Source organism: Protopterus annectens, chromosome 11.part0, assembly GCF_019279795.1.
Source record: "Protopterus annectens isolate FY-2018-M chromosome 11.part0, PAN1.0, whole genome shotgun sequence".
Classification (NCBI taxonomy): Eukaryota; Metazoa; Chordata; order Ceratodontiformes; family Protopteridae; genus Protopterus; species Protopterus annectens.
The window spans coordinates 45244706-45257744 of NC_056745.1; the positions used below are offsets into that span (position 1 = coordinate 45244706).

Consider the following 13039-nt stretch of genomic DNA (forward strand, 5'->3'; position numbering starts at 1 on the left):
GAGGTCCCAGGACTGAGCCTTGTGGGATGCCACTTGTAACTGGTTTAGAGTCTGACATGACACCTGCAATTCTGACCATGTGGGTTCTATCCCTGAGCCAGTTTGCAACCCATCTTGTGACATAGGGGTTGATATTTAAGCTGGTGAGCTTATTTATGATGCCAGAGTGTGGTATTGTGTTGAAGGCATTTGCGAGGTCCAGGTAGGCTGTGTGGACTACCTTCCCTTCATCTATGGCCTTGGTGACTGTTTCAAAGAAGTCAACCAGGTTCAAGAGGCAAGATCTGCCCTTAAAGCCGAATTGGGTAGGATCCAGGGTTTGGTGGTTCCCAATGTCTTTGTTTACGAGTTTCATGATGATATGCTCCATAGTTTTTTAGACCAGGCTAGTCAGGCTTATAGGGCGATAAGTTTCCGGAGTCCGTTGTGGCACCACCTTTGTGGAGTGGGACCACTGTTGCTGTACGCCATTCCTTGGGTACATATCCTGTAGTAAGGCTGAGATTGAACAGTGACTTTATGTGAGGGTTCAGTTCTTCTTGGAGTTCGTGGAAGATGCAGCCCGGGACACCGTCCGGTCCCATTGATGCTGTGTTTTTTGCTTTGGAGAGGGCAGCTCTCACCTGTGCATCTGTGATGTCAGGGAGGCTACACTCTGGGATAGACATTTGCTCTTTTGGGGGGGGGGAGAAGTTTGCACTGAACCTGTCTGCCAGGATGTTGGCAATGTCTGTGGGTTCAGTGTATTTTTTGTTATTTTGAACTAACTCAGAGCATATCTGGGAGTTTCCACCCAGGTTCCTGACATAACTAAAGAGGGCCTTGTGATTATCTTTAACATCTTGTGCAATTTTTCTTTCGAAGCTGGCCTTAAGATGATTTTATGAGGGATCGTAGTTTCTTGCTAGTATTGATCAGAGATGCCTTCCCTTTTTGGGATTTTGCTCTATCATGTAGTAGCTTCCTCCTTCTGTTGTACAGCTTATTTATGGCTGGGGTCCACCAGACAGGTCTCCTGCCTTTGGAGGAATGAGTCTTGGTTTTATTTGGGATAGCACAATCCATGCATTCCTGTAGGTGTCCATAGAAAGCGTTTGTAAAGGATTATGCGGTTTGGGCCATATTTTCCACTGGCCCGGGGGCTTTGAAGGATTCCGCCTTGGTTTTGAGAAGTGTGAAGTTTGCTTTTGAGAAGTTCTTCACCGTGGTTTCCTTGGCTGGGGGTGGGGACGGGATATGGATGTCCAGTGAGATTAATTTATGGTCAGATCTTACCAATGAGGGTATACCTCTGGTATGGAACATAGAGTCCCCATGTTGGTGATCAGGTCCAATATGTTTTCCCCTCTTGTGGGAGTGGTGGCCAGTTGTTCCATAGCATTTGAGTTTATAAATTCTTTGCCACTTTATTGTGCCTTTCAGTATGCAAACCCTCAGCTATGAGGGTAATGCATCCATCAATAAGCTCTGCAAATGTTTCACTTCTGTTTTGTTGAACATGCATTTGTCTGTTTTTCCCACTTTCTATAAACTGTGTAATCCAATGTGCACATAGGCTAATGATAGCTGTCAAAGATAGTGGGCTATCATTTGGTTTAAGTTCACCTCTCCTTAATTATTTCTGTGTCACATTTTGGCCAATATATGGTTGTTCTAAGATTTCTTGCTATTATATTTGTAGGCTTTCACATTTTCTTCTGATCCTTTTTTATGTTCTTTCATTTTTTTTTTGGCACTTTCAGTTGCACCCTGATTCGAGTTTAGTTCTAGTTCGATTTCCATTCCCATTCCTTTCTGAAATGCTTCTGTTAAACTAAACAAATATGTCATCTTAGACTTTTCTTCATGCTTTACAACTTTCATTTCACTACATTTGATCTAATGTGTTCAGCAAATCGGTCTTAGTCCCACAACAGACCTATACATGCAATTAATTTAGAGGTGGGCCATACCTCCTTCAGCCTGAAGGATATATAATTTTAGAATGCACTAGTTTTGGTACATCAGTAAGACGCTGACCGGTTCGACTCTCAGCTACAGCATTTTCTGCATGGAGACATGCATGAATGGGCATACCTTCATTGAAGGTTGTGTGTTAGGGCTGGCAACTCAGCACTTAAAAATCATCTGCCAATCATTAGCGGACCGGAGTTCTGGGAAAAGCCGAAAGACAACTAGTTTTGGTACATCATTTAATATGCATGAAGCCTTTTTCTGGTTTTCTTCTCCAACTGATTCCATACAGTTTGGGTCACTCAGTTACACTAGAACTGCAAGTTAAACAGGAAGACTAAAATTGATTAATAACTTGGACTTTATTCCTAGATAGAGGCAATTTTCAATATTAGTTTTACTCTTCTAAAGTATTACTTACAAAGCTATGTTCCCATCACTTTGTTTTAGAGTTTTTGTCTATTCCCAAATATGTATGCACGTCCTCCTGTTCAAGTTCGGTTATGTTATATTCCTGTCCAAGGCTGATATTGTCTTGGTCCTGAAACTTTCCTGTTGTAAATGTTTTTGCACAAGTATCAAAACCAAACGTTATACTGATAAGAAGACATTTAGTTGAACAAGGTTGGTTTCTGAAGTTAAGCAGTAACCGCAACCTACTTTAAGTAAACAGCTTAAGGAGTAAAGATAAAGACAAAACACAGTCATGATAAAGAAGCACCCTGGACTACCCCACTCCCACTAATTTAATAACCTGCCCTTTGTTATAGCTTAGCTGCAAAGTGATTTGCCATCGTTGTATAGTTACTGCAATGTAAATGATCAATGTAGGCTGTATGATTTGCCATTGCTGTATAGCAATGTAAGGCATACATTCTCAATTTGTAAACATTTTATATGCCATGAATGTGGGAAGGAAGCAAGCAATCAATTTTTAATGCTCTTCTGTGAGGAGTAGAGAATGCTGCAGTAATCTGCATCTCTATTAAACAGAACATTAAATGCAACATGTTTTAGCTTAACTCAGTTAAAATCAGCTACCTTTTCCTGTTCGAGTATTGCCATACATAACAGCATTTGAAGGCTGTACTTGTTTGAGTATTTAGTTCAGTCATACAAACACAACTTAACCAAGTACACCAAAGTACAGCAACATGACCCTAATCACCTGACAAACATTACCCTAATCACCTGACAAACAGTTCTGCCAATGGTGCTATGCTCTACTTCTCTGTTAAAGAGGGAAGGAAATGATGGTTACAAACCTGTAAAATGAAGCAAATGTGGGCTTCTGCTTGTACCTGTATTTCTTCTCAGTATAATAAATGTTCTTTCACAGCTGTCTTAGCATCCTCCAGATGTTATGATCTCTAACAGTACTTTGCCTTCCACATGCTAACAGTGAACCAAATGTTACCTGCACTGGTAAAATCTTGACTAAAATTGACTATCACTTTTGAGAATCAGTATTATATAAAACAGTGTTTCACATAGAATTAATGTCATAACATTGTATGGTTTCCCCACTTGCGACATCCCTTCTCTGGGGCCAGTAATCAAGGAGTCTCAATCCTCCCCACAGTCACTGGTGAGACATTCACTTGGAACAAAAATGGATACACACAGTATTTCTAGATGCTGCCATTTTCACCAAGTACAGTTTCCCTTAAGAGCACACAGGGAACACACTCCAGTCCTGGGGCTGGGTTTCCCTCTCTCTCACCAGGCCCCAAATAAGACTCCACACTGACAACAGCTGTAGAGAGGAGTCCTCAGATGAGCGTTACAAGCCAAGTCCTCCATCATCTTCTCTGTGAAACAAGTGCTGTGCGTCCTTACTCAAAGTAGCTCTCACACAACACACACACCTCTTTGTGAAAGGCTGGCACAGATTTACCTCCTATGCCCCCTCTGCCTTGACTATAAGACAGATACTGCCACCAGAACACCACAAAGCCAGCTACTCTAAGGCTCTTACAAGGGTACCCCATTATACGGTGTAAAATTAATACCAATAGAAATGGTAGTGCTTGACTAAAGCAGCAAGGCTTTCAGGAGCAGCCACAGTATCACCAAATAAATATAAGTACTGTCAAAGGCTGAAATATTCTGTAAAGACCAGCCACAATAAAAAGTTTAAATATATTTAATAATAAAAGAACATGAACATACTAAATATCTATTTACAATAAACACTAGAACTTCAAATCACAGGAAATATTAAGACCACCACCTATGGATACATTCACACAGATACAGAAAAACAGTACTTAACTAATCTCACTATATTTTCCTGACTGATCTAAAGAATTACTATTCCCTGCTTACTTACTAAAGCAAGGCAAGATGAAGTAGGTATGTGGTCCTTTGTCAGGTTTCAAAAAAAAATCACAGACTGCTCCGAGTCTTCTGTCCCATCTAGTATTAAAACATAATTTCAGTGCTGGATTATACAATGACATCACATACATCTGGTCATCTGACTTTGGTTCCCACACTATTACCTTTACTAGAATATAGCATGTGTGCCATAACACATGCACAGAGCTTTGCTAAGGTGTCATTGCATTTGGAAGATATAAAACCATTTTAAAAACTTCCATCAGTCCAGGGTAGCAATTAGTTCATCCCTAAGGACAATACAGTAGGACTCATATTCCTGGTTTTCAATAACATTTTGTCTCTGGCTACAATCAACTGTAAGATACACTCTATATGGCCTAAACCAGTAATTTAATTTCAGACTATTTTTCAAAATTAGCTGGACTGAGATTAACCTCTTCTCTTCCAGTATTCTCTGTTGCAATATATTCATTGCAACAGTTAAAACACAGTCTGACATACAGGTATATTTCTTTTCTGTCCAGTAGGACCCACTGTTGGTACATTTTTAACACAAGCAGCTTTACAAATACATTTTCAACACAAGCACCAGTACAAATCAGTTTGATCTACAAATGACATACATTTCTTTATAAACCTTCAGCTAGCTATGCTGGCATGTGTTACACATCAACTGCCATACTCTTCCTAGCATAGTTGGCAATACCTCACATCATCACCCCACTGATCAAGTTTTTCAACAAACACATTACTAGAATTAACAGCACCTCCAGATGCTAAGCAGACTTGAGTGTGAGTGACTTGATACAGCCTTTGTATGCTTAGTTGCTCTGCTGGCAGTACAAATGCAGAGCACAGCTTAGTTTCTGCAAACTGCTCTAATTAAATCATACACTGAACTCCTTATCTATGGCTATACTAATTCATCATTTCAAACCTACAGTAATATGTTAGTTTGCAAACAGTCAAGACTGTGTTACTGTAAGTTGCTTCTCTATTAAACAGTGTACTAAATATTTCCAACCACGTGACAAAGGAACATATTCTTCTTGTTTATATTTTATTCCAACTTCCCACTATCAGGCACTCTAGATTGCAGCTTGGATGCATTCAAGAACACATTGTTGAATGCTAACTCAACATTGTAAAGTGATCGACCTTGGACGAATTCTACACTTTACTGAAGACCACTACATTGATGGAAATAAAAATCTAAGAACTACAAATCTATCCCAGGCCATTGGTAAATAATCCTTGGAAGAAAGTTATATCTTTGTTGGACACTGCAATAACCAATATTGTATCTCTGATAACAATAACATACAGTGCATATAATTGAAAGTCACACTATTGTAAATATTGTATATATAGTTTAAAATACTTAAAAATATTATGTAAATGTTATTTTAAATTGAAAATAAAAAAATTGAGAAGACATTATAAAGGGCTTCAAATTACATCTGCAATAAAATAAAAGCAAATCTTTCATTAGCTTATTTAACTTTTAATTTTCACGTCTCAGTATAACTGACTAACATCTGTGAAAAGATCAAGATTATGTTGCAGTATATTTCATCCCCATTAAATAGTGCAACAAGTGACATCTGCAAACGTGAAACATATTCCCCTTTCTTTATACTTGGTTATAACTGCTCACTTGCAGGAATCAAATAATTGTCTTTGCCAAACAAAACCATGATGCAGTATATTGCTTCCCTTTAAACAGTGCAACAAAATGACCTCTGCATCCAATAAGGTAAAATATTTCTCTTTTCTATATTTGTGTTTTATGTCTTGCTGCTATCAAAGACGAGCTCCTGCTTTATGGTGTTTTCCCATTAAACAGTGTTCCACATTAAATTCAAAAGCATGTAAAGTGAAATGTTCCCCATGTTCATATTTGTCTATAATTTTCATTATTGGGTATCACAGTAGTACTTGTCAAACAATCAAGACCGTGTTAATGCATATTTCTTCCCCATTAAACTGTGTAATAAATGACACCTGCAGTAAAATAAGTAAAACATTTTTCTTGCTTATATCGGACTATAATTTTCACTATTAACTATCAGTTATAATATCACACTGGCATATGTTGCTTCCCCTTAAAATACGGTTTCACTTTTTACATATTTACATTGTTGTTGCAACACTTCATATAGCTACAGTGACACTCCCCCCAATCATGCCTATTACATACGAGTGGTTACTTGATAATCAGCACTGTAAGACTTTTTATTAAGAACAGACATTATTTCTAATGTCTCTCTCACTGATGTCATTATACGGCACCATGAGTCTCATGCAAATACTTTAATGAATAGAGCCCATGCAGGCATGGTAGTGTGCATATGGACATGTACATACATACCTCCCCGACAGTCCTTCACTGGTGTCATGAAAAGTAAACTTCAGTGACTATTTGTTATGCCACACAGGGAATATGGTACTTTATGAACGTCATATAATAGGAGTGAGAGGGGAGTGAACATAGTACAGCAGTGAAGGCGCCAAATGGTGTGTTGCCTAAATTATCACCAAATAATATCTCTAAATAAATATGTAAAATAAAGTTAGCTCTTCCTTTGGTTATGTTTGGCTACTTTTTCTAACTTTTGTTATGAGAGGCTACCAAAGATTGGTCAATCCACTGATCAGGTTTCTACACACATGCATTAGAACAGCAGAGTGCTAAATGGCTGTACATGCCAAGCTCTTCTATACACGGTACAACTGCACATCACAGCTTAGCATCTGAATAATGTATCAATTCAGCCATGTTCAAAATATATTGGTCCAGGCTGCATCGCATCAGCCCATCACTCCATTCTGCACTAATGTAGCACTACTATAGCTCTGCAAGCCACCATTTGGCATCGACAAGCAATTGTTCTTCTAAAAGGGCAGCTAGTCCATCAGAAAAGGAAAAAGTCATGTACATTTAAGGTAAACAAGGAGGAAAATGCTTACCCTTAATTTGTTGTGTATCGAAACAAAAACTAAGAAATATTTTTAATTCCCAGCAACTCCCTTCTACTTAAAAGTGAAGTGGTAATTTATCTTTGTGAAGAAGTAAGAAGAAGAAATGCAAGTCCAACCCCTATAAGGGGTAAGGCAGTGTGATAGTTAGCAAACCTTTTCACTGAAAGAAAATATAGTTCTACCAGCCAATGGTTTGTTCACACAATGCACTACTGTTTTTCTGTTTAAGGCAATATATTAATACTGCACTCCGCGGTGGTACAGCAGCAGCATTGTTACCTCACAGCAAGAGGTTCTCCTGTTCGATTCTCGGATGGAGTGCCTTCTGTGTGGAGTCTGCATGTCCTCCCTGTGGTCGAATGGCCTCCGAAAGACATGTGTGAATGGGCGTACCTTAGTTGAAAGTTGGGCTGGCAACTCGGCACCATAAAAATCGACTGCCAGTCATTAGCGGACTGGAGTTCCACTGTGGCGACCCCTAACCAGGAAAAGCCGAAAAGACAAACATTAATACTGCACTCTGACCTACAGTATAGTGCATTTTTTGTATGTTGGCATTTTAAGGGGGGGGGGGGGTTAGAATTATGATCATCAGTCTATATCTTTAGGACTCCATAACATTTTTGAATGACACCCAAATGACACCCATGTTGTGCTTGCAAGCTGGATTTTTACTGATTTTTCATTAGCACAGTTGAAGTAATGTACCCAGGGGCAATGCTTCTTGCACATCACTGAATTAAACATCTGTCGTGGAATTCTGATAGATTTCATTATTTTGAGTTTTCAGCATTTTTGTACTCAGTATTTTGAATGTATTCAGTACATCAAATTGATTGGTCTGCAAACTACTTGAGTCACTTTGGTAAACAATATTTAAGTCTTCAGACTAATAATCCCATGTCTCGTTTCTCCTCCTTGATCATCAATACTAAAACTATAACATCCCCCCAAAAGATATGCCATCGGGTATCCTGACAATGTGCCAGATAAACTGTATATTCCATTTTCTTTAAAAAGTGGAAGTTCATGATACATATCTAGTTACGGTACCTGGCTCCTGCTTTTTAACATCTACTCTGCTTATGTTTTATAAAGATTGCCTTAAGAAAAAGCATAGTCCCCCTTACCAAGTATAACACAAAAACACATTAAGAAACCTATTTGCTTGTGATATTTTTAAAGCTATACAGACTTCAAAAAGAAGGTGTGAAATTGTAAGCTACGATAAGACATAGGTATTGTTTCTTTTGGTGCAAAATAGACTTGCAGTAATAAGCAGCTCCTATTTCACCGAAAAATACTACCTAAAAATATTCTTTGTGTACAACAGAATATTACCAATTATGATACAAGCTAAATGTTTGCTCTTTTTGATTTTAACATAAATCACAGTTTAGTCCATTTTTCACTATATCTTTCAGTTTTAGATGCTGAATTTTGACATTCCTTTACCAGACTCATTTGTAGATAAAACTCACAGTTTCTACACAGAACAGTAAGACTATCCAACACAGGATACAAATAAAGCAAACAGACAACAGGGGAACCTGGCTAAAACGAAATGGAAAACATTTACTAACATCTCACAAATACAGAATATATTAAAATCTTGATTATATAATAGAAAGTGTTATGTGTCCAGATGGCATATCTCAGAAAATGCAGTTCATTTCAACTCAGATGCATAAAAGTGTGATTAGAAGATTGCAAATGACTTTTGTCAGAAATTAAGTGTTTTATGTGATGGGCAAGTTCCCCCAACACCCTTTAAATGAGGGAAGGAGCTGTGTCCAATGTCACACCGTTCCTACTTTATATGAAGAAATCCAAGGTTGCCTTTTAACAGAAAAAAAGAATCGCATATCTGCCATTCTTTTTTCTTTTGAAGAAGTCTGAAAAATGCATCCTTTTTGAAACCTGGTGCTTACATTTTTCTAATCTGAGCCCCTGTTTTTCAGCACAACAAATAGCTAGCAATCAATCTGATAGAAAAATACATGGAAATTCATGTATCTGTACAAAACATGCCATCTGACAAGCACACTGCTTATGAACTAATATTTCTGCAATCATCTTTGAAACTTTCCTGGCGGGTTTTCATAACTGCATTTTAATCTGTGCTGTAATACTACTACATACAAAAACTTAATTACAGACTTACTATACCGATTTCCTGGCATCACAAATATTACATTGCGTTGTGTATGATGAGAAAAATCTTTTCAATCAAAGCACTGCAGATGAGCACCATTGCTAACTAAAAGAACAGCTTCACCGCACACCATATAAGAACACATGAAAACAGAAATTTAAGTAAAATAAAAATATTCACTGGAGCAACACCAGATACTAAAGCAACACCCACCGTAAAAAAGACAATAATCTGCTCAAATGATGGGAAAACAGGAAAAGAACAAGACAGTGTTCTGCTTAAATGGTGGGAAAACAGGAAAAGAACAAAATAAAGTATAAAATAGAAAGTTAAAACTTACAGTGTGTGTGCATCTCTCTCAACAGCTCAGTGCAAGAAATCTGGACAAAGCCTAAACTAACATGGGGAACAACAGCCCAAAACTAGGGAGAGATTTAAAATATTGCTCTTATAAACTTAGTTGCTAGAATAACCGGTTTTGTGTTAACATACATTTTTGAAAGATATAAAGTCTGAAACTCAAATATCTATCATTATTTAGTGACTTAAATCCTCACAGATTTGCCAGAAAACCACAAATTTAATAACGAACAGACCAGAAACAGGAGGCCATTCTGCTAAAATCTGGATAGTTGAGAGGTATGTTTTGTACCATAAAGAACCATCTGTAACAATCAAGATATTTACCTTTAATTTATTCATAATTATTATGTACAGACATCAAAAGAAAATTCCATATAGTTATAGTTGACAGTACTTCGTAATGATGCAGGGGCCAACAGGAGGACAAGAGCATACCTCTCAAATTCTTAACACAAGAAATCTGGGCAAAGTCTTAAATAATAGGGGGACAAAGACCCAAAAATAGGGACAATTTTTAAATATTGCCCTTATAAACTTGGAAAGTTGTTAGAATGACAGGTTTGTGTTAGTTTGCATTTTCTGAAGGATATGAAAAATGAAACTCAAATGTATGTCATTATTCAGTGACTTCAATCCACTGCAGTTTACCAAAAAAAACCACAAATTTTAAGAGAAGACCAACAATATGAAGCAAAAATCTGGGCATTCTGCAAAAGTAGCCGCGAGGCATGGACAAGAGGTCATAATGATTAAATTGTTGCCTCAGATTCGTGCTAGCGTTAACATTTGGTTAATCACTTTAAGTGACTTCTTCTTCTTTCGGCTTTTCCTGGTTAGGGGTCGCCACAGCAGATCACCTGTCCGCTCATAATTGGCAGTGTCGAATTTCCAGCCCGGCACCCAACCTTCCACAGAAGGCACACACGCACTCACACCTAGGGCCAATTTAGAGTGTCCAATCCACCTGTAGCATGTCTTTGGGATGTGAGAGGAAACCGAAGCATCTGGAGGAAACCCACACGACCACAGGGAAAACATGCAGACTCTGCACAGAAGGCACCCCAGCCGAGGATCAAACCAGAGAACCTCTTGCTGTGAGGTGACAATGCTAACCACTGCACCACCGTGGCCACCCGACTATAAAGCACATATACAATACTGAAAAACAGAACCTCAATATAAAAAAGCAAATATATTAAACTGAAAACGCTTCAATGCACAACTATTTTTTTTTGTTTCCTCTACCTTTGTAAAATCACACACACTGCAAGTTACAGTACATATTAAAAAGTGCAATGCTTGCTACACACTGAAACCCTTGTATATGGCTCATGATTATTTTAGGAAATAGAGAGAAGCAGGGGCTCAGAATTAGCTATTCTGTAGTAACTTAGTGAAGCACTTTGAAGACAACACATCAGGAAACAAAAAAGTGCAAGTCACTTTTCATTTGTCACGTCCAAAAGAAAATTGTAATAAGAACTTCTATCAAAATACACACTTCTCTATTTAAAACAACGCTGGAAAATTATACTGACTGTATCTAGGACCAAGGAATTTAAATTGACACATATTTGCTTAGGGAGCACCTTTAGTATCAGAAAATATGTACTTAACAAACCAAGGAAAGGTGCATCTGCTCTGGATGGAAAAGTCAAAAAAGCAAGAAAAGTGATGAATGTTAAAAGAGGGCTGCACAGAACTGTGTAACATGACTGCTTTCTTGTTATTTCTTAAGGAAGGGCTGTTGCAGAAAGGGTTAATTGCCAACACCTACTGAACCGGTGTCACCTCTACCTGTCATGTGTACGTTTCTTGCTAGTTTTATTTTAGAATTCCAACACTTTCGATAAACGAAATGACTAGGCAATGCTACCCTGGCCACAGTTTGTCAAATGTTCCCAACGTGATGCGTGTTACCACCACATCAATACAACTGCAGTGATTTGACGTACCAGGGAAATGAACACTAACTAGGTCATTTTCCATTCCCTGCTTTCTCTAAAATACAACCACACAAACTGTACGCTTGAAGGCACACAGGGTGTCACCTGCCTGGCGCTACTGTTGTCACACAATTTACACGCTTTCATACGAGGAACACCCACCTCCGAGCCCATGCCTTCTGGTGCTCGGTTCGGCTTGGTTCTTGGCAGGGACGTCCAACCAGTTCCTGGTATCCTGAAGTCTGAACAGGTTCAGCGTCGCACGTAATTTCATCCATGAAGATAAAGAAATTATTCTTAAAGTAGGCTGAGTATGTAAAAGACCGAACTGTCAGTAAGCCTTCTGACAACGTTGTGTTTATTGTAAGACAGTTAAAGTAACGTATGTCCAGGTTCTCGCCGCAGGACAGCCTGACTGACTCAGTCTTGATGGTGGACGGCCTGTAACTACTAATGAAAGCTTTCAGTGCAGAATGACCGTTAAAAGAATATGAGCTCGCGGTACTCTTTCACTTTAGTAATCGGTCTTCAATCTGCACCTGCGATGCATTTAACTTTTCTAATTGTCTTTACTCTGCACCTGCCTTAGGAAAAAAAAGAACAGTGCAGCAGTCGGTATTCAACCTATTTTACCAAGTTTGTTTATTTACTTATTTTTTTGTTTGTTTACATAGGCAGGGGCTCTGATATATCTGACTAAATTCCGGACCAGCCGAAGTTGTACACAAACAACTTGGAAACATATTACAACACAGTGAGCATAAATTATACATATAGTGCAGATAAAATGTATAAATAATAAGCATTTGTGACTTAAGACCAGGTTCTAAGGCACCTATGAAGAAATAAAGAGAGAATACTAGCTAAAGACAAAACTGGATAAGTAAGTACATAAATAAGCTTATATCATAATGTTAGTTCACGGAGTTGGGCTAAGAAGGAATAAAAAGGAGGAGTAATTGGATGTAGTTCTGTGATGTGGCCTGAAGTAGGGCATGTACACTGGCTCTGCTTTAATAAGTAGTCAAACACTCTGCTTGTGCTGTGCTGACGAGGTCATAACAAGGCCAAAATATGCATATCAACAGCTAGTGGGGTTTGGCTTTATTGGCCTGAAATTGTCCAGTAAAATGACAAAATAAGACATGGGCATTCAGAATCGCCATTGAGCTGAAACACCTGATGCTCATAAGGATCATTTGCATATATCCCATGTGCCTCTGATACAAGAGGTTTGGGAGGTCACTCAGTGGAAGTTCTAGCTTTGCTGGAGTTTTCATTTTGTTTTTACTGAATG

General features: G+C 38.3%; 1 protein-coding gene across 1 annotated transcript in view; it reads right to left on the reverse strand.

Moving 5' to 3' along the window:
• The window catches only part of LOC122814902 (transmembrane protein 117-like), a 368376-nt gene extending 356026 nt beyond the window's left edge, over window positions 1–12350 (reverse strand). Inside the window, exon 1 of the mRNA XM_044087167.1 lies at window positions 11905–12350. Coding sequence (XP_043943102.1) covers window positions 11905–12020 — 116 coding nt within the window. The 5' untranslated portion in view covers window positions 12021–12350. The remainder of the gene's footprint in view (window positions 1–11904) is intronic.
• Between the last annotated feature and the right edge of the window lie 689 nt (window positions 12351–13039).